The 20,853-nt window shown below is 39.1% G+C and overlaps 2 protein-coding genes across 6 annotated transcripts in view; one reads left to right on the forward strand and one right to left on the reverse strand.

Annotated features, from left to right (window-relative positions):
- The window catches only part of LOC133462430 (sorting nexin-14-like), a 29,855-nt gene extending 26,206 nt beyond the window's left edge, over positions 1 to 3,649 (forward strand). For 2 of the 5 annotated variants that reach the window (XM_061743675.1, XM_061743676.1), the window contains one exon: positions 2,643 to 3,648. In XM_061743675.1, the coding sequence (XP_061599659.1) occupies positions 2,643 to 2,681 (39 nt within the window). In that variant the 3' untranslated portion in view covers positions 2,682 to 3,648. Of the gene's footprint in view, positions 1 to 2,642 lie in introns of all 5 variants that reach the window. The other 3 variants (XM_061743678.1, XM_061743679.1, XM_061743677.1) reach the window with 2 other exon arrangements.
- Positions 3,650 to 5,063: 1,414 nt separating this feature from the next.
- LOC133462431 (snake venom 5'-nucleotidase-like) lies at positions 5,064 to 18,903 on the reverse strand. Its single transcript, XM_061743681.1, has 9 exons — positions 18,504 to 18,903; positions 18,167 to 18,383; positions 17,864 to 18,052; positions 16,960 to 17,157; positions 16,676 to 16,830; positions 16,411 to 16,519; positions 16,143 to 16,292; positions 14,945 to 15,145; positions 5,064 to 6,777 (listed from the first exon to the last, which is right to left on the reverse strand). Exons 1-9 carry the CDS (start codon positions 18,849 to 18,851, stop codon positions 6,620 to 6,622), a joined length of 1,725 nt encoding a protein of 574 aa, XP_061599665.1. The 5' UTR covers positions 18,852 to 18,903; the 3' UTR covers positions 5,064 to 6,619.
- Positions 18,904 to 20,853: the final 1,950 nt, after the last annotated feature.

The raw sequence follows: 20,853 nt of genomic DNA on the forward strand, positions 1-20,853 counted from the left end.
TCCTACAGATACAATAGGGCAGGGGTATTCAAATAGATTCGGCCGGGGGCCACATCTGCAAAAGTACTGTATGGAGAGGGCCGCACAATTTGAAAATGTGGGGGTTTTCAAAATGTATTTTGCACTCAAAGACGATGACTTATGTAAATATAATACATTTGTGTTATACATTTGAATATATCTAGTTTACATATGAATTATGTATTAATTGTCTCCAGATTTAGTAATTGTGAATGTTAAATATAATATTCAGATAAAGAAATATTATTTTGAATGCAAGTTAATTTTGAAACCATGCATTGTGCAAACTTAATGAAATTGATATTGACCTACTTTTATAAAACACGCCATAATGACAAAGCACCACTTTCCACCAAGATTTCCTTATTTGAATATTATATTAAGCATTGAGCACAAGCATTTCAGTCCATAGTAGCCAGTTTGATGTTATAAATAAGTAACCAAAATATTAACCATAAGCTCCTTTATTAATGACACATCTGTGCATTATATCAGCAAAACAAAACAATCACGAATTATAGGAGGCTTAGAAGTTCCATCTAAAATGCAAAGTCCTCTTATTCAAATGAAAAAAATTTCAGGCCAATCCTAGAAGCCTAATGATGTAAACAAGTCCTCTATAAACGGAGGTTAATAATAATGTGACAAACATTAACACTGTGCAACACTGGCAAAAAATCCAAAGTAAAAAACATCTCCAACAGAGATTAACATGTACAAAAACTATGCATCGTTAACCAACTAAAAAAAGGGTACCAAGCATCTTAAACTTAAATGCGATATGCATTCTCTGCACACATTACAAATAAAAATCACACCTTGTGTGAACGCATTCCTGGCATGTCTGTCTGCCTGTATCTGTTAGCTGTTATTAACTGTTCGTTTTTTTCCCCACTTATTCCACCGAACACCGAAAGTGTTTTTTTTTTCCTATTTTTGGCCGAACATTCGGTGCATCACTATTAAAAAAAAAAAAAAAAAAAAAAAAAAAAATTTCAACAAACACCCCCTTTTTTGAAATATGACCAGGGGCCACATAAAAGCTCCTGGCGGGCCCCATGTGGCCCGCGGGCCGCCAATTGAATAGCCCTGCAATAGGGCCTTCACACTGTAAGTGCAGGGGCCCTAATAATAAATGTACCATTGTAAACAATGTAGACGAGAGTTAATAAATAAAATACCAAATGTGTTTTGCTCGATTGGTGGTTGGTTGATGGTTTCATCCCTGCTGGATATTCCCTGGTCATCTCTAAATAAGATTATTAGGACGTGGAATCAATTGGGAACAACAGAGACTTAGCCATAAATTGGAAGGGCACATAAAAAGTACACATGGGTCAACGGCTGCTGAGGTGCATGGTGCGTAGAAGTCGTTAAAGATCTGCTGATTCCATCACGAGAACTTTGTGGAATGAGTTTCCATGGCAGAGCCACTGCATACGAACCTCACATCGCCGAGTCCTAACATAGGACTGTGCAGGTCTGCCAAGTGACAAGTCACACTTCTGTGTTTGGGAGTCGGATGGACGAGTCTGGGTTGGCCAATTCCAGGAACATTTCTCCTGCCTGACTGCATGGTGGAGGAGGGCTAATGGTATGGGACTGTTCTTAAGGGTCTGGGTTTAGCCCCTCATCAGTTAAGGGCTAAATGCTTCATCATACCGAGACATTTCCCACAATACTGTGCTGCCAACTTTCCAACTTTCTGGTAAGAGTTTGGAGAAGTCCCTCTTCTATTCAAATACGGATGTGACGTTGGCTGGCACACAGCGCTGACCTCAACCCCGTCCAGCACCAAGTGGAATGGAGATTGTGAGTCAGACCTTGTGGTCCAACATCCGTGCCCAATGTCATAAATGCCCGACAGAATGAACGGCCACAAAACCATTGCGGAAACCCTTCCAAGAAGAGAGGGAGAGGAAGCTTGTATAGCTGCAGAACATACTGTAGGCAAACAGCAGTTAAAAACATTATGCAAAAAAAATGTAGGCCAGAATTCCCTTCAATGGGATCAAAGGAATAGATAAAATCAAAATCTTAAAAAGGCTTTCTGATTAAGTTGACACTAATAGTAACAACAATAAAAAGAAAGTATCGTCTAAATAACGTCCTTCTAACAAAATGAAAAATAGCTAATGTACAATGAATGCAATACAAGGAGAGATTTTTCCAGATTCCAAAATTAAATCGAATGAGAACGAGCTGCCCTGCGGTGCAGTCATGGGTGCTGATTTTTACAGATATGTGCCTTGAGAAGTGCGTCCTTAGATGTGTCCTGAGGGATCGGATCTGAATCCGTGCTGGAATGTGTTTACACTTGAACGTGTGGCGGGGTTTCCTGGGACGCATTTTAATACAAGGTATCAACGGGGTCAAGAAGAGAACGAAACGCAGCTCATCATTTGGTGCACTAGTGTTTGGGGTTATTTTGTGCTGTCAATGTTCCAGTTTGGGTAGGAAAAGATACAATTTATTTACATTTTTCCGAACATCAGAAGAGATATAGGGTAATTATTAGCATGATTGTGTTATTCTTTTGTTTAAGTTAGACATATTGAAATTGAATTTGAGTAATTTCCATATTATATGCATATGCAACACTTTTTTTTCATTCTCTCCAGGTGCAGAAGGAGACCTCTGCGTTGGCTCTGTGGATGTAAAACAAACGAGCTGTACGCATGAGCGACCACGCTGCTCAGGCATGACTTTATCCTTCAACCGGAAAATAAAGCCCTGCCATTAACCTGCACTTTTGATCGTCTGATCACAGGTGGAAAGCATGAAATCATTAGATCGATCCTGGACTTAAAATGTGTCTCTTCATGCATGTACCATGACCATTGGTGGTGAGGTCTCACCTCCCTGCTTTTATATGTACATAAACATAGAGGCCACCTCACACTCCACTGTGGACTTCAAGGAAGACATCAGTAGTTAGTCAACTAACATTTTAGCAGAATCCTAAATTGCATTCTTTTACCTGAATCCTTTCAAAGACAGCTTAAATCTTGAACATTTCAGATCTTTGTCACTCTCATTAACAGTTATATTTTTATTTCTGTGTTATGAAATAGATGTAAAAGGTGCAAAAAAACATAAAATATGAGCACAACTTGGCATGTTTTTAATAGAAGACATTATATGCACATGAAAACTCAGCCTTTAAATGTCTTTCGGTGTGGTTCAGGATACATTTGAATGTACATTTGCACCCACATGCATGTAAACACCTTTGGATGGAGTCTGAGGGATGGAATCTCAATGTTTGCTCAATGCACTTTAAGGATGTTAAATGTAAACAGGACAGAAGGGTGACTGATTATGCTGCTGCTTCTGCAACACGGGGACACATGGCTTCGTCTGGTGCACATGTAATTGTTTGTAAATGAAATAATGTCAATAAATTATATGAACAGTTATGTTTTTTATACAGCTGTGTAAGAGTTGGTTAGATGTGGTAAAACTTTGAATGACTCACAAATTGTGTCTCATTTTGATGAATTGCTGAATTGTTTGATTTTCAGTCCATAGAAGCAAAAATAGTTGTTTTTTTGTCATTTCTTTATTCAGTTTTAATTAATCAAAAATCATACATAATGAGTTTATGAAACAGACATATGTATATGTATAGGAGCCTGATATATATAAATATATATATATTGTATTTATTTATTTAAATTTACATATGTGTGTACGCACTTTTTTTTAAAGAGCCATATTATTGCATCTTAGAAGTTAGACATATTTTCAAGTTCTTCATAATTATCAGTTATTTTCAACAATTCAGCAGCCATCTTTGTTGCTTTGAATAGTGGTTCTTGGAGGAACCTGCGTGCTCATCCCTGTGTCGCTGTGATTGCTCCCGTACATTCTCTAACAATGGAAATATCTGTGAATGGGAGAGGTACCTGACCTATTTTGCCAGCAGCAAACAGGCCTTTTCCTGCGTCTGCCATCGTTTCAAAGGGTATTTGGCTCAAACTTGATGCAAAATCCAAAGTTGCATTCAGATCGAGTCCAGCCTAAGTGGACCCGGACAAACAAACATGAGAGTGTTGTTGGAGAGAGACACACAAGAAGAAGGAATCTGACTTCCAAACTGCTCTGGCCTTTCAGATGGCCAAGGCTTTCCTCCCCCTTCTCTGGAAGTGTCCTCCTCATTCCCAGAAGAAAGCCAAACCTCACAGCCTCGCTAGGCCTGGCCTGGGATAGAGGGTTCATGCAGGAATAAAAACTGATCTGAAGCTGCCCCTCAAGATCTTGGGGATTCAGCACAGTCCAAGCATTCCTCAGGTGTGAATGACAGGGATCCTAAGGCTATCACTGCCATAAGATGATACAACAGGTCGTCAGGTTTTAGTTCTTCCCTATTGTCCATCAACAACACTGCTCTATTGGAAACTCCTTCAACAGGAACATAAGTGTAAGAATACTTCAATCTGCTTCCTGGGTGCCAAAGCGTTGTACTTGGTTGACAAAATTCCAACTATTATTCGTCCTCAAACTGAAATTCATAAAAATATCATACGTGTTAAAAGTTCTAAATAGCAAAGCTACATCCCTTGACCACTGCCCTCCTCCTCGGGGTGGGATATTGGTTGATAGTAGGCTGCTCAGCATGAACACCTGCCTATCACCTGTCTGTGTGGATTACAGTATAGTTATATTGATATTTTTTTGGGAGGGGGGGGGTCACAGATACCTCTGTGATATGGACCATCTTTTCTCAAAGCTGGAGCTCACATGCTTTTTAGTGATCTAGGATATGAGACCTACTGTGCCGAGTCTCCCTCATCAATAAAGAATGCCACTCCGCATCATTTACAAGTGGAAAACACCAGACTATTGTTGACGGATACTTCTCTGGTTTCAAATCCAAAACTGTTCATTATGATCCAAGCATAAAAACATTTTGAGCAACTCTGGAAACTGTGTGCACCATGTTATTCCCTTAAGAGTGCTACTTAGAGTACTAAAACAAAATATTTATTCTAACTTGCGTTTCCTGCTAAAAACCTGTTTAAAGGACAACACATCCAACATAAAACTGGTGAGAATTTTATTCATCTCAAGAACATCCATATCCACAAGCCTTTATCCCAAATTACCAGCTGCACTAAATATGGCCTTTTAAAATGTGAGCTCTCTTTTAAGCAAGACTTTTCTTATTAATGTTTTATCCTTAGACAACAACATTTACAACTGTATGTTTTTAACTGAGACATGACTGAGCACAGATGGAGCAGCAATTCTGCCTGATTACTTCCCTCCAAACTTTGCCTTTTCATTGATAAACGAGGTGGAGACTCATCAACCATCTTCTCAGCTTTATTGGCTTTAAAGAGATTACATTTGATACAAGTCATTTGAATATCATTCACTTTGTGTGTGTGTGTACATATTGAATTGAATTACAGTACAGACCAAAAGTTTGGACACAGTTCCCCATTTGTTTGAATGAGAAGGTGTGTCGAAACTTATATCTGTACTGTATATATATATATATATATATATATATATATATATATATATATATATATGTATAAATATGACTAAACTTTTGAATCCCAGCTTATTATAGGCGAGAGGCAGGGGTTCACCCTGGACAGGTCGCCAGCCTGTCGCAGGGCCACATTTACAGACAGACACGTTGCTAACCACCAATATTCATCATCATGTGGTTTGAAACTTGAAAAAAAAAAAAAAAAAATCTAAATGAAGTGAAAAAAGAAAAGCAGACTGAGGTTTAGAGTCCCATGAAGCTATAGAAAGTAATGTAAGCTACATGTAAGCAACAATAAATAAAAGTTCACAAAAACATCAATATACAGTAAACCAGAATAAGTCCTCAAATGAATTATAAGGAGATTTACATCGACATGTATACTACATTTTGGTATATAATTGGAATATTTAGGTCACATGGTTTGAAAGCTATTAATAAAACTAAGGAAAAATCAATAACAATCAGAAACAATATAAAATATTTTCCCAAAGAAAGGTATTTTACTTACATAGACTTAAAAAGTCAGCAGCTTTTATGCTAGCCATTTCCTTCAGAACTGATTTTAAAATCCTTTTTCCAGTTTATAGAACTCTCATGGTTTTCATCCATCCTATTTATCAGAGTAAGTAGAGATTTATGAACCTCCTCAGACCCTCAGGTCTTCTGATAGTACATTCTTAATTATTCCCAGAGTATCAAAAAAACATGTTTTGGCCTCTTTTTACTACCATGGCACAGAAGACTTGAGGGGAGCTGGGAGTGGGACACTAAAAATGAAACTCAAGACCCATCTGTTTTATTAAGCTTTTTAAATTCAATGTATTTCTTTTCATGATTAAAATTTGATTTATTTAATCATCATGTTCCTTACTCTTTTATTTATTTACTTACTAACAGGCTACACTTTGCACATACCTGTTTACATACCTGGGGAGCTATATTTAGATGTGTTTTGGTGGTAGAAGTAGGGAGTTTGTTCTGTTTTTCAGTTGTTTAAACAATTTATGTTGATTCCGTTTTAAACCTGTAAACCCCATTTTATTGCACAAGTTGTATAAAAAGTGATATACAAATTAAGTTTGATTGATTGAATCAGAAGGTCATGGACGAGCAGAGACTCAGCAGCAACAAACCGAGGCTGTAGGCTGTAAAGACTCCTGAGCTCCTGATTGTGATGCGGCCTTCTACAGCAGGGAACACTCGCTTCATATCCGAGATGTATTCAGAAACAACAGTTATGTCCAAATGACCTGGAAAACATGGGAAAGCAAAATTAAATTTGTCATACTTTTATTTTGTCTATCCATCCATCCATCCATCCATCCATCCATCCATCCATCCATCCATCCATCCATCCATCCATCCATCCATCCATCCATCCATGGGAGTTTGCTGGTATATTTCCCAGAAACCCAGAGTACACCCTGATTAGGTCACAAATCCATCACATATTATGTTATATTTACACCGGCCCTCAAGAACTGGCTACAGTATGTGCATCCCTGATTATTAAGACCCAAATGCAGGAGACTGAAGTGGCTGGAGTACACACAAAAGTCCTTTGTAGTAAATTGCATAAAGCACTGCACATGCAGGAATCCAAAGAAAAAGCTTTTTACAAAGAGTATAGAATAGAATAGTAAAACAGAAAGACAAGCAGGGGGAAAGGGAAGCCAATAATAGGGGAGACTGACAACACACAGGTGATCAGACAGGAACAAGGCAAGTTAAACTGGAACTGGAACTGAAACTTTCTTTTTTTTTTTTTCTTCAAATATTTTTATCCCGATTTTTTTCCCCCATTTCATCACCCAGTGCTCCTACCTAAGTGACAGTCCTGGGCATTGCTCCCTCTGCCAACCCTGGGAGGGCCCTACACTGAGCTCAGGTCTCCTCCTTGACGTAACGCGTGGAAGGACCACGTTATTCCGGCCAAATCCTCCCCACCCCATCTGGCGCCCCGGCTGGCCAGAGGGGGCAGTAGAGCCCAGGACTGCTGCATGTTTTTGTGAGGGTAGCTCACATTAGCTACCAAGGGAACACGGGGAGAACATTCAAACTCCACACAGAAAGGCCATTTCCAACCCCAGCCAGGGTGTGGGCGCTGAAGTCATGGGGGAACTTAACATGCACACAGCGTCCCCGGCGGGAATTGAACCCAGGACCCAGGACTACCAGCTGCACCACCACGCCCCTTGACATGGACTTTCTAAAAAAAAAACAAAAAAAAACAGGAACTGGAAATATAAAATGAGGAATGAGGAAAATGAGAAATAAAAAAAAAAACATAAACCATTACATTTTACTTCTCATCAACATGATTTCTTTTGTTAATTTAATTACTTTTTTTTGGGGAGGTTGTGTTGATGATGTTAATTAAAGTACTAAAGAATCTTTTAGGAATAAAGATGGGCAGAGGAACTCCATTTTTTTCATCAAATGTGGTGTTTAGAGAACAACGTGGCCTTTATTGACAATTGGAAGACATTTTGTGGAAAGCCGGTCTGATTAGAAGAGATGGCATTCATCACACGGTGCAGCTCTTATTTCTGGAATTTTGGCTGATATTATTAGACACTCCCCCTGACAATCCAGGATCCAGCCCAGGATGCAAAACTGAAATCTTGCACATTTCTCTGCCGCTTCTCGATGACTACCGCCTCCCAATAAAAATATAGGAATAAATTATGTAATTGCCGAGTCTAACAATGTGCCTAGAAAAATAGAATAGGTGTCAATTCCCCACCCCCCAAAGGCACAATGTGATAGAGTGATAAAATAACCTTGTAAAAATAAAAAACAATATGCATTTAGTGAAAATTAAAGATCGAAAAGTTATATGTGGACTACTTAATATACGATCTTTAAGCTCCAAGTCTCTATAAGTAAACTATGTAATAACCGAGACCAGAGTGACATTTTCTGTTTATTAGAAATGTGGCAATAGGAGGAAGAGTATGTTATGTGTAGAGTTTAAATTAATCGACGCTGCCTGGTTACTTCAATTGTCATATTCCCTGAAGCACAGGTGAAAGCAGAGGAGTAGCAGGGATCTATAACTCCAATCTTCAAATAAAATATAAACCTAAATGCGACCAAAATACGTTCGAAAGCCCCAGGTTTAGTCTAAAACTCCTAGGTGCAAATCAGAGAAGCCAGTTTCGTTAGTGATAGTGTACCGGCCCCCAGCGGGTGCTTATCAAGAGTTTCTGTCTGAGTTCTCAGATTTCCTATCTGGTTTATTGATCAGTACAGACAAAGTCATCATAGTGGGTGCCTTTAACATTCATATGGATTTTGACAGCGATAATCTTAAATTAGCTTTTAATTATCTTTTATAATCGATGGGCATTTCACAAAAAGTAAACAAACTAACACAGTGCTTTAAAGGAGCATGAGGCTTCTTTTAAGAAATGAGACTCATTAGCGCCACCTTCGCCACGACGGCCGTCGGGGGTACTGCAGCCAACAGCGAAGCCGGCACGGGAGAACGGGGAGAACGGGGAGAACGCGCATGCAGCGTCATTTGACGTCACATCCGCAGGACAGCGCGGGAGATTCGGCCCCACAATTGCAGCACATTTTGCAGCACACAGCCTGTTCAAGGCAACGGAGAGATACACTAGAGGGCTCATTCTTTTTGGTTTGGAACGCTTCATCTGACATTATTACTAGAAAACTTAAAACGTATATGAATTGTTTTCATAAATCCTGCCTCAATCCTGCCTCATGCTCCTTTAACCATACCCCCGATCTCTTCCTTGCCAACAGTGTAGAACCTGATAATCTGTCAGTGTAGTCTGTAAACTCCCTCCTATCTGACCCACTATTTAATAAAGTCTGAATTTAACATTGTCGAAGGTAAATTGCAAAATAGGAGTTGTTACTTTAGCAGATGTTTATCCTATTAAGCTATTGCTACATTTTGGTAGGCCATCGCTCATCTTACCAATGTGGAACATAGTGAAGCAGTTGAGGGCTGTGACCTAGGTTCTACCTCTGCAGATATTGGTATCCTTGTCAGTAACACTGCAGATTTGCTGCACTCAGCTTAAGATGTAGTTGCTCCTTTGAGAAAGAGGGTCTCTAACCAGAGGAGCTAAACTCCCTTGTATAATTGGCATATCTGTATGATGAAACAAATAGTAAGTTCTAACAAAAAGTAAGTCTGTAGATTCTTATCTTGCATGGAAAAACAGTCTGATAGTATATAAAAAGGCCCTTTGCAAAGCTAGAACAGTTTATTATTCATCGTTGATAGAGGATAATAAAATAACCCACGTTTTCTTGCATTTTTCGGTAGTGAAGACTTTATGAGCTTCTTTAGCAGTGAAGTCATCTGAATTAGAGAGGAAATCAACCAGGCCCACCTGGCAGCAAGCTTTAATGCCTTCCTTGGGCTCTGACTTGACTTTAGACTGCTTTGTTTCTGTAGACCTCCCTGAGCAGACCTCAGACGTCAATAGAGCTAAATCGTCCACGTGTTTGTTAGACCCCATCCCGACTCGACTATTCAAAAATGTGTTTTCTCTCATTGGTACAACAATACTGGACTAGACCAACTTATCCCTAAATTTAGGATATGTGCCACAGGTTTTTAAAGTTGCAGTAATTAAATACACTGCAGGGGGACTCCAATATGATCTACTGACCGGTGCCCATCACCCCTCCTTCTCTCCTCCTCTTCTCGTTCCTTTCTTCAGATCAACACTCAGTTGTTAATTAGAAGTATCTCATAACCATAATTTTTCTCCATTGTTCTTGTAGTTTGTTGTGCTGGTCTGCCTCTCTTTTTCTTTTCTGCACATGTTTGCAGGCCAGAGCCTCAGGAGTTTGCATGCTACCCTGCAGTCCTACCTGCCATTGTTTATGTTATAATTGCTCTGGGGGTCATGTTCTGGGTCTCTGGAAAGCGCCTATCGCCAACTTGTATTGTAATAGATTCTATATAAATAAAATTAAATTGAACTGAATTGAAAAATCATTGAAATATTCAAAAACAATATTCTTCAGAAGAACGATTGAAAGGGATTTACATATTTCTCTATCTACGGTGAAAAAGAAATGAGTCACATATGCTCTGGACAAAACACAAAACAGAACGTCTAGGCTGTTTTCAGTAACTCCAAAAGCTAGGATCTGCGATTATAGGTATCAGGCTCTTAAGTTAATTTAAACATCTATGACTGCAGTATTAACGCAGAAAGTACACTGTGATTTTAAAATAACATATGCTTCTTTGAAGATGACATATTTTTCAGGGAAGTCCATACATTTTCAAAAAAGAAAAGCCATCAAAACCATTTTGCAAACATTACAAAGGTATCGCTGGTGAGGAAGAGTGCAGATGAAAAACTGTCCTGTCTGCATTTATGACCTGCTCACAATAGAGAATGTGAAATGAAAAATGCAATAAAAACATCATACAACCTAAGACATGTTTGTAAGAAGAATGGGAAAAATAAGATAAAATGGGGCGCAAATCGATGCCATATCGCGTGATCTCCGCAAAACATATTCGCACATGCAGATATTGATGGCAACTGTTTACAACCTGTCCAAATTTAACAGGTGAGAGCAAAAATGTGAGTATTTCCCCAGAGTATGGTGGCACACAGAAGTCTGAGCCTCTCTGTTTAGGCCGCTGCCACTACCTGATTTGAATGGAATGGATAGCCCGCAAATGTACTACCTGAGTAGGGCTGGGCGATATGGACCAAAAGTCATATCTCGATATTTTCTAGCTAAATGGCGATACTCAATATATATTGATATTTTTTCTGTGCCATAATTGGGGTTTCCCCCAAAGCATTATAGCATAGCATCTCTGTTAGCTTCATTTTTTTCTGAGGCAAACCCTTAAAAAAACAGTCAGTTTTAATACAAAGCCTCGTGCCAAATGTCACACAGGTTCCTTTATTAACAGAAGTCTGCACAATATCAAAATGTATAAAACAAATGAAATAAAAATAAACTGCCTGCATATATAGAATAAAAATGCTTCTTGAATAAAATAAAACAAATATCCCTTTCCTGCATAACAATTACATTAAAATACACTGTGCAATTAATACAATGTAGACAGTAACAGGCAGACTTTTCCACTGAGGTTGACATTTGTGCAAATAACAAAACATTTGTGCAAATCTCAAATAAAACATTCAAGTCAATTTGTCACAAAATAAGCTATATCAAAATTAAAAAAAAAAAAAAAAAAATTTAAATCGATATAAACGATATTGTCTCGTACCATATCGCGTTTGAAAATATATCGATATATATTAAAATCTCGATATATCGCCCAGCCCTATACCTGAGTCACTTCTATCTTTGTTTAATTTTTATTTTTTTAAATACCCTGAACATTGAAGTTCTACTGGAGGTTCTAGATGTGTTGTACGGACAAAATACAATTTTGTAGATATGTCACATTTTTTCCAGTAGCTATGTAGCTATTAATTCCTTAATTATTGTGCTAGATAGATAGATAGATAGATAGATAGATAGATAGATAGATAGATAGATAGATAGATAGATAGATAGATAGATAGATAGATAGATAGATAGATAGATAGATAGATAGATAGATAGATAGATAGATAGATAGATAGATAGATAGATAGATATGTACTAATATAGTAATTTATGTCAGTGAAGCAGCACATGAATTGCAATTATTATGCTGACAACATGTTATACACATGATATTTAGTTCCATCCATCCATCCATCCATCCATCCATCCATCCATCCATCCATCCATCCATCCATCCATCCATCCATCCATCCATCCATCTTTTTATAACCCTTTTATCCTTTGCAGGATAACGGAGGTCTGCTGGAGCATTACAGGCGAGAGGCAGGGGAAAACCCTGGACAGGTTGCCAGTCTATCGCAGGGCCACATATATAGATACCGTATATCTGTTTTGTTTAAATACAAAAACACTAAAAATAATGTAAAAAAAAAAAAGAAAAGATATGAAGTATGTGGTTCGAACATAACTATGCTAAACGTATAGTTACATCTTTCAAGAACTACTTCTCATTCCTAGTTGTCATATTTAGAATTTGTCATGTTTTTATGCCATACTTATAGGTAAGAATATCTGACGGCTTTTTTTGGCTGAACTGAATGAAAAAAACAGATGGGAACAGTTATCAACAATGTCCTGAGAAAAAAGAAAGAAAGGAAAACCTTCCTGTGCAATAAGGTCTGCACTGATGGTATCTTAGCAACAGACGCCGGTAAATAACTAAACCTCTCTCATTGCGGTTTTAGATTAAAATCTGACCTAAGAGATTTCATCCAGCTTCTATTTCAGCCTTCAGTAAAAACTTCCGCGTTGATATAATAACAAATCTTTGTGGTTTCAGCTTCAAAGGTAAAGGTTTCCCAGCACCATAAGATGCCAGCAACTTCACAATAGTGGCATGTTTGTCTTACTGTTCGAAGGAAAAGAAACCCAAACTGTGCCAGACTAAATCTCTGGAAGAAATGTTGGCCTTACTTGAAAAGAATGGGTCAGCACTGAAGTCGTAGCTAGCATCCAACCATGTAAAGAAACCTCCATCCATCCCTACATCCATGGGGATGGATGGATGGATGGATGGATGGGGGGGGACTGCTAGCAAAGCATTCACGTCAGACCGCTGGAGTCTACTCCAACTCTCCTCAGGTAAAAGGCAGGACGGATCAGAAGTGCATTTAGACTATCGTTGGGCACAAGTAGTGAACGTTGGAAACACGCAAAGTATTCGTTGGTATAAGAGAAATTATCATATTCTAGCTAAATGGTTGAGGGCCATAAGTGAGACATGAGTCAATATCTATCAAATATCCAACCTTAAACTAACTTCACTGTCGTTCCACTGATGGTAATAACCAACTAGAGCTTATTAGTCAACATTTTGAAGACAAATGCAGACATTTGTTCTTTTAAAATGGGAGACATTATGCACAAATAAAGATAATCCCACCATGGTGATAAAGGCAGTCACTATTAATTTGTCCGGCGTTTAAATGGCAACCTAAATCCAGAAGTTTGGTGAATGGCATTACTTGAGTTTACAGAAATGTATATCAACAGCTATTTTAACGGGGAACATGGATTCTGCTATATGTCCACTGTCTGGCCTGCACATTCTGATCCTGGAAAATGAAAACTAGTCACTGACCAACATTAGAAGGGAGCGCAGGCCATCGATTGGCAGCCAGCTCCTGCTCCTTCCTTCTTGGACAGGCTGGTTGTCAGTCCAAGTCCAGAGAGGTCATTTCTAATTTCATTAGATTATAAGCAATCATAGAGGGCCTTAACATCCCTCGTAACCACCTCCAACAAAACCCCTGACCCTCATACGAGAAGGTTCAAAGTGCTTTGGCTCATCCCAGTGGCAGTTCAGTGCTCGTGCAACATCTTTTTTTATCTCTTTGCTCTAGAGACCATTGAGCTTTTGGACCGCTGGACTCGGTTTGCGTGTATTCTGTCATTATCTGCGCTTGTGAATCTGTTTTGTGGACCTCACACGATATGACGACGACATGACGCTGTATTATCACTCTGTGGAAAGCCTTTGAAGAGCTGTGAGAAGAAATGGGAACATCATGCTTTACTATCCCTGCTGTTTTATTGGAATATCATGCAGAGCTGAGAGATGGAGGGTGAAGGGGAGCGTAAGAGAGACTAGAAGCAGCTGTCCTGCTTATGTGGAATATGCTGGAAAGACAGATGGCAGATTGTAGTTGCGCAATAAGTGGAGCTATAAAAACACAAGTATTTACATATATGTAGCATACCTGGTTAATCTAGTGTGTACAACTGCTCTCGAAACATTGTCTGGGATGTGTCTTGTTCGGATCACAACCTCTTTATTTTTCAACCAGAAGCTGACAGTACAACCCTGAATGATTGTAGCTGAGCTGTCTCTCTGTTTTGAATGTCTCGTGTGATCCTTTTTTTGTGGTTCAACACATTTTTGACACATGAGAATGTAATTTGTTTTTTGTTTTGTGGCTCAGTGTCTGAGCCTCTTTGGATACGAACTGTTGCTGTCCTGTTTTGGAAACTTTTCTCTCTTTCTAAGCACATACGATAATAAGTGGTGAAAGAGATTACGCAACATTCTGAGTCAGAGGACCATACAGAAAATTTTGGGATTGGAACTGAGAGGATACGGGGGATAGCACTGTCCAAACATCTGTTTTAATTCATGTGGATTTCTTTTTCCTGGTTTTCTTTCCACAGCTTTCCTCTTCTTTCCACATCAAAGCCTACCAGTCATTTCACAGACTCACCACGGGTTTAGAATAGAAACCGCAGGACTTTTTTACTCTTTTACAAAGCCAACTTTTTTGTGTCTTTGTTAAAGCATTTAGATTTTTTTTTAATCTAGTGGATGTACATTTGACGTCTACCTACCTGTGTTATGTGTCAGTAGCTCCTCCTTGATCATGGCAAAGCCATCACCTCCATCCACCATGTATGAGTTCATGACCACGGTGTACTTCTTCTCCGGGTCTAAGGGTTCGTACTTGGGCACGCGACACTCAGTGCAGAGCAGCGACAGTGACACAACGCGCTGGTTCACCGGTTTGGAGAGGTCGTATTCTACATGAATACCTGGAAATGTTGTAGAGAAAATGGCAAAATTACGCATTTATGACAGGAAATGATGTGTGGATATCAGCGGGACATAAAGACGAGAAACTGCTTGACAGACTTTGTCCAGAACTAATTCTTAAATCGACTTTCATGTACTTTTATGATCTGGGTTTATTTGAAGACGCAAGAAAGTCCTAGACTGACCCGATCCTGGAGGAAGCGGAATGTGCAGTTCCTTCACTGACCATTAGGATTGGCTCCAAAAATGACTAAAATGTCATTAAATAAATCCCTTTAAAATGTCGAACTTTAAAGCATATTCGGGATAAACATATTTACAGCCTGATATGAAAATGAAAAAAACCCCAGCTTTGGTCTACAAGATTTGACCTCCATCAATGCTAAACAGGGTGAATTTTGTGAATTCTGATCTATCTATCTATCTTTACTCCTCCATTACACATTCTCTTCCACCACTACCGCCGTCCATGGATGTGAAATGCATTCAGGGATACTTCTCCCTCTCAAATCTACACTAATCTCTTCTGGATGCATCTTCCGTAAAATGGACGGAGCAAGAACACGTTGAAGGACTTTGGCTGTACTTGACTAGAAACGTGCTTTGAGTTAAAACAAACTTCAGCTGCAACCAATAACGTTTCACAAGAAGTACAGACAAGAAAGCACATGGAGAAATAACTCACAGATCTCATGAATTGTTGAGTTTATCATCTTGATGCTGTTATGTTGGTTGTTGTGTTTAACACACTCTACAACTATGGGCCGCTCTACCTAATGTAAATCATGCAGGAGGAACAAAAACAACTATGGCGTACGCCTACGGGCGGTGTATCTATGTCACCAACAGCAAAAAGAGTAAACAAGCACATTTCTCCACAAACTTTCTTCCTTTAAACGAAACGGTAAAATCAAAAAGGTAGCTGACAATAACCTGTTTATCAAAAGTGTCAAACAGCGGTGGTGAAGGAGCAGGCAGACGGGTCTGAGGACGGACCTGAGACTTGAAGGAATTCTCCAGACTTGCTTCCGTATCTGTGAATGGAGTGTTCAAATGCCTTTTTCACCGTTGATCCTTTTAGTTGGACCAAGTCAATAGTTCCTCCGTATGGTAGGGTGTTGAGGATTTCCTCCATTGTGATGGAACCTGGGAAACAAAAGTAAACCCAAGAATGTGTTAAAAAAGAAATACTTGCAAAAAAGAGAAGCAACATTATCTTTTTACCAATGCCATCAGCTGCTAAAGATAAACCCCACTTTATTACCATTTCTATAGCGTTCGCTTATTGGCATTCGTATGGCCCCGCTGTTCAGCATACACGCACCCACGTGGTTCCACTGTCGCTGGCTCGATTGCTTTATGTTGTGACGTATCTGTTGACAGCAAAAGGGGAATAAGTCATGGCAGTGAAACTCTGAAAGTCTTACTTGTGCTTCTAATTACTGTGTTCTGCTTGAAAGGGGTTGTTAGTCCTGCAGCCATTTCACTTCCTCCCGTGTATACAATAAAGAGTTTCCTGCGGTGATTACCATGGCATCGCATATCAGGTTTCCAAGGTTACACTCTCTAAATCGACACTCTTCGAACGTCCCGTTGAGGTAGACGGACGTTTGTCCAACATACTGTGAAGAGTACTGAGCCAAGTCTTTCTTCCACTTTTCAACCTCTGAGAGGATTTCCGGGTCTGAGTGAGGTTAAAAGAAATAAGAAGGAAAAAAACTGATAAAACATGATTAATTCCAGGAGCTGCTGACAGATGTGGAAATGAGGTCTTGTGACATGGAAGTCTCACAAAAAAGTGTTTTTTTCCTACCTTGAGGTATGCTGCTATCCATCAAGATGGGGTTTCCAAGAGCTTTGATAACATTCCCAGCCGCATCAAATGTGACCTTGAGGTATCCGAGATACTTCCCGTACGCATACGCCTGGACCACAGGCACATCTCTTCCGTCATTAGACTTCACCATAAAAGGATAAGGACCCTCTGGGACTTCAGTAGATGGAGGCTTTCCTAGAGAGAATTAAAATGTTGTGGTTTTCTTTGTGAAGCTCTTCTTCTGTACTGTCACAGTTATTTTTGGATTGGCCTGTTACGGTATGTTTGAGCAGTTTGCATATGTGTTTATGAGAAAGAAAGGCATTTCGTACAACTACAGACTAGGGCTGTTCGATTAATCGATTTTAAATCGTAAGTTGGAACATGCCACCGGGTAGACCGGCTCGTGTTCCTTGCAAAAAACTTGCAAATGTGAATAGCAAATGTAATGACTGACATTACACACCTCTACCTCCTTCATGGGTTGCATTATTATTTAGCATGCAAAGACCCAGTTTAGTTTAATTAGAAAATGTCTTGTTTTATTTAATTGGAAATATAACTTACTGTATGTTTGCAAGTGCTGATTTGCTGATTTTTTTTTTCAGAGATAAAACTTTATATTTTATTATATTTCTTAAAACTTTTTTTCAACTTATTTTACAGAGTTTTGCACTTTATTCATTCATTTTTGGTTTAATAAGAGCAAAGTTTGCACTTAAAGCCCAATGGGGCAAATGTTCAATAAAAAAACAGCATATTTGAAATCATTTCTTTGCCTTTTGTCAATTCACAAAATAATCGTAATCGTAATCGAAAATCGGATTTTGAGAGAAAAAAATCGAGAAAAAAAATCGAACAGCCCTAACTAGAACTGACAGTAGAAGGTAATTAAAAATACCAGAGTAGAGGAAAGTGTTGGTGTGCCCTCCAATAACAACGTCCACCCCTCTCACACGCGTGGCGATGTCTTTGTCCACGTCAAAGCCAGAGTGTCCCAGGGCGATGATTTTGTTATAGCCCAGAGTCTGCAGCTTATTAACCTGATCTTGGAGCACTTCTATCTCATCCTCAAACTCCAGGTGAGGGCCTGACACCCAGAGAAGACTGGGGTCATTTTATGTAGTTACAAACATACAGAGATCAATGCCTTAAATCACTGATAAATGAAACGTTTCAATCATGCAACAGATGCTGAGCTTACCGGGTTGAGATAAGACAGGGGTTTCTTTAGTTGTATAGCCAACCACGGCCACTGTCTCTGAGCCTACAGTGATTAATTTGTAGGGGTTGATGATCAGTTTGTGAGCCAGGGTGAGGTCAGGTTTAATGTTGGCACTCACCACCGAGCAATTTACTCTTTGAAGGAAAGGCTGGATCAGACCTTCCACTCCATTGTCAAATTCATGGTTTCCAAAAGCCTTTCAGATGACACAAAACGAGAATTTATCATAATTTCATACACCTATTTAATAAAGTAAAAATCAAACTAGACAGTTCCACTACTGATTGAACACAATTTAATCACGATTCGTTCTCACCATGACATCATATCCAAGTTTGTTCATGAAATGCGCTGCTTCTAAGCCTTTATAGTAGTTGAACCAGACCGTTCCTTGAAACTGGTCTCCGGCATCCAGGAGCAACACGTTTTTCTCCTTTTTCCGTATTTCCGACACTTTGGTGAACCTCCTGGCCACCCCGGCGAAGCACGACCCCCCCGGGGCGCACTTCCCCGAGTCCCCGCTGGTCTCCTCGATGCGGGCGTGGTGGTCGTTGGTGTGCAGGAGGGTGAGCTCCAGGCTGGCAGCGCTGCTGCTGCAGGACAACACCACAAGATCCAAGCAGAGAGACGCGAGCAGAGCCCGGCGGAAACCCCTCGAACCCATGGCGCTGCCGTGCGTAAAAACGCACTGGTGCCAAAGCCGCTCGCGTACATGAAAAAGGCGTGAGCTTCTGCAAAGAAGTGGGATGTACTAAAGTAAAGAGTAATTTATTCAGAATCATATGGCTAAACATGTCGAGGCCAGGGGCGTCACTAGGTTTTAAGGACAGGGGGGGCTTAGCCCCCCAAGTGATGAACAGGATGTGAGTGAAGGTAGTGAGCGACCACAACAGAGACAGTATTTCTGTACATGTAAAAAAAAAAACACTTCAAGAGAAGTTAAGAAAACAAAACCACAAAACAAAGAATTTCATCCTTTAACACTTGATATCTTAATTTACATGTGCAAAAAAAGGAGTAGGAAGAAGTGTAAACTTATTTAATCCTACCGCCCATTCACTTACACACATAATCACACACACAAATACACACACACACATATATATATATATATATATATATATATATATATATTTATATATATATATATATATATATATATATATATATATATATATATATATATATGTATGTATAGGTATACAGTATATATTTATATATATATATATATATATATATATATATATATATAAATATATACTGTATACCTATACATACGCATACACCCATACATACCTACTTATGTATTGCAAAGGAAAGAAAGAAAAAATAAGAAATAAAGAATAGAAAAATAAACATGGTGTGACAGACTTCACAAAAATATTCTATACATAACAAGACCTGTAATTGTGACAACCTATTCGTTGAAAACTTCTAAATGAATATCAATTATTGATATACATTTCTTGTTTGTGATTAATTAAAGAGAATAAAAAAAAATCTAAAATAGCTTAAATAATTGGGTTGAATTTCAAAATTTACTTTTATGAATATGGAATTTACCTAATAAAATATAGAGGTTGACAATAGTGGCACTTTCTTTCTCTTTGAATTCAAAATAAGTAGTAACATTTTTCCCTTCTATGTTGATTTTATATGTTGTTTTGCACAGTGTAGTTCTCAAGTTCTTTCCAATAGTACTACTATATGCGCAACCATAGAACAGGTGAGTTACACTTTCAGGTTCATTTTTACAAAAGGTACTCGTTATCAATATCACGAAATCTTGAAATATATGTGTTAGATGGATGTATGTTATGTAGTATTTTTAAGAGTAGTTCTCTGATTTTATTTGTGATACAAAATCTAAAAGGAACAAGTCATGCCTTATACCAATTAATATTTACAAAAAGAGCATTCCAGAAAAACTTCCCTCATGGTGTTATTTTATTGCATTATAAAAACATTCTCTAGTATGTTTATACTAGAGTACATTTGTTACTCAAGATATCAATACCATTATATGAAGGGTGTTAACAGCTGTATGTTGCACATTCCCTCTTTTGTAGCTTTTCATTTACTCTACGTATGTCCATTTCTGATGCTCTCTCTACCTGGCTCGTGAGGTGAATGTTTAGCTGTGACTGTGCAGGAGCATGTAGGTGCAGCTGCTGGCGGCGTTGGAACGGATTGGATAACTTAGCGCTGATGAAGGCTCTCCTTAAGGCTGAAATATGCTTCTGCGTCACACCAACGCAGAGCACACGCCGCAGCCGTGACGCCGTGCTGAACCCTTCGGACTTCTCCGTCTCTTCATTTGGTCGCGGTGCAGTACCCCCCGCGGCCACTAGTTAGCGATCTTTTTCTGAATGGTTTATCCGACTTTTTCCGGTCACAGTAAATCAAACAGATAAGGACAACTATTGTGCAAAAAACAAAAACAAAAAAAATCACATATAAACGAAGAAAAGACCCCTGGAAGTTCACTACTGATTCAAACCGGAAACCGGAAATGCTTCGCTTTCAAACGAACCAATCACAGCCCTCTCGGTCTGCGTGTGGACGGCGTCTCCTCGACGCGTAGTTACAATTTTCAGGAGGTGCACGTCAGTGACGGCGCAGGTGACGGCGTGTCCTCTGCGTCGATCCAAACCACACGCCGTAGG

The sequence above is a fragment of the Cololabis saira genome, chromosome 16 (assembly GCF_033807715.1).
Source record: "Cololabis saira isolate AMF1-May2022 chromosome 16, fColSai1.1, whole genome shotgun sequence".
NCBI classification, from domain to species: domain Eukaryota; kingdom Metazoa; phylum Chordata; class Actinopteri; order Beloniformes; family Belonidae; genus Cololabis; species Cololabis saira.

Coding starts and splice junctions, on each gene's coding strand:
- LOC133462431 (XM_061743681.1), bottom strand. CDS start 18,851: ATGGGTTCGAGGGGTTTCCGCCGGGCTCTGCTCGCGTCTCTCTGCTTG. Junction 16,831..16,959: donor GGATAGCAGCATACCTCAAG/GTAGGAAAAAAA, acceptor AACCTCACTCAG/ACCCGGAAATCCTCTCAGAG. Junction 16,520..16,675: donor ACCTGATATGCGATGCCATG/GTAATCACCGCA, acceptor TGCTGTCAACAG/ATACGTCACAACATAAAGCA.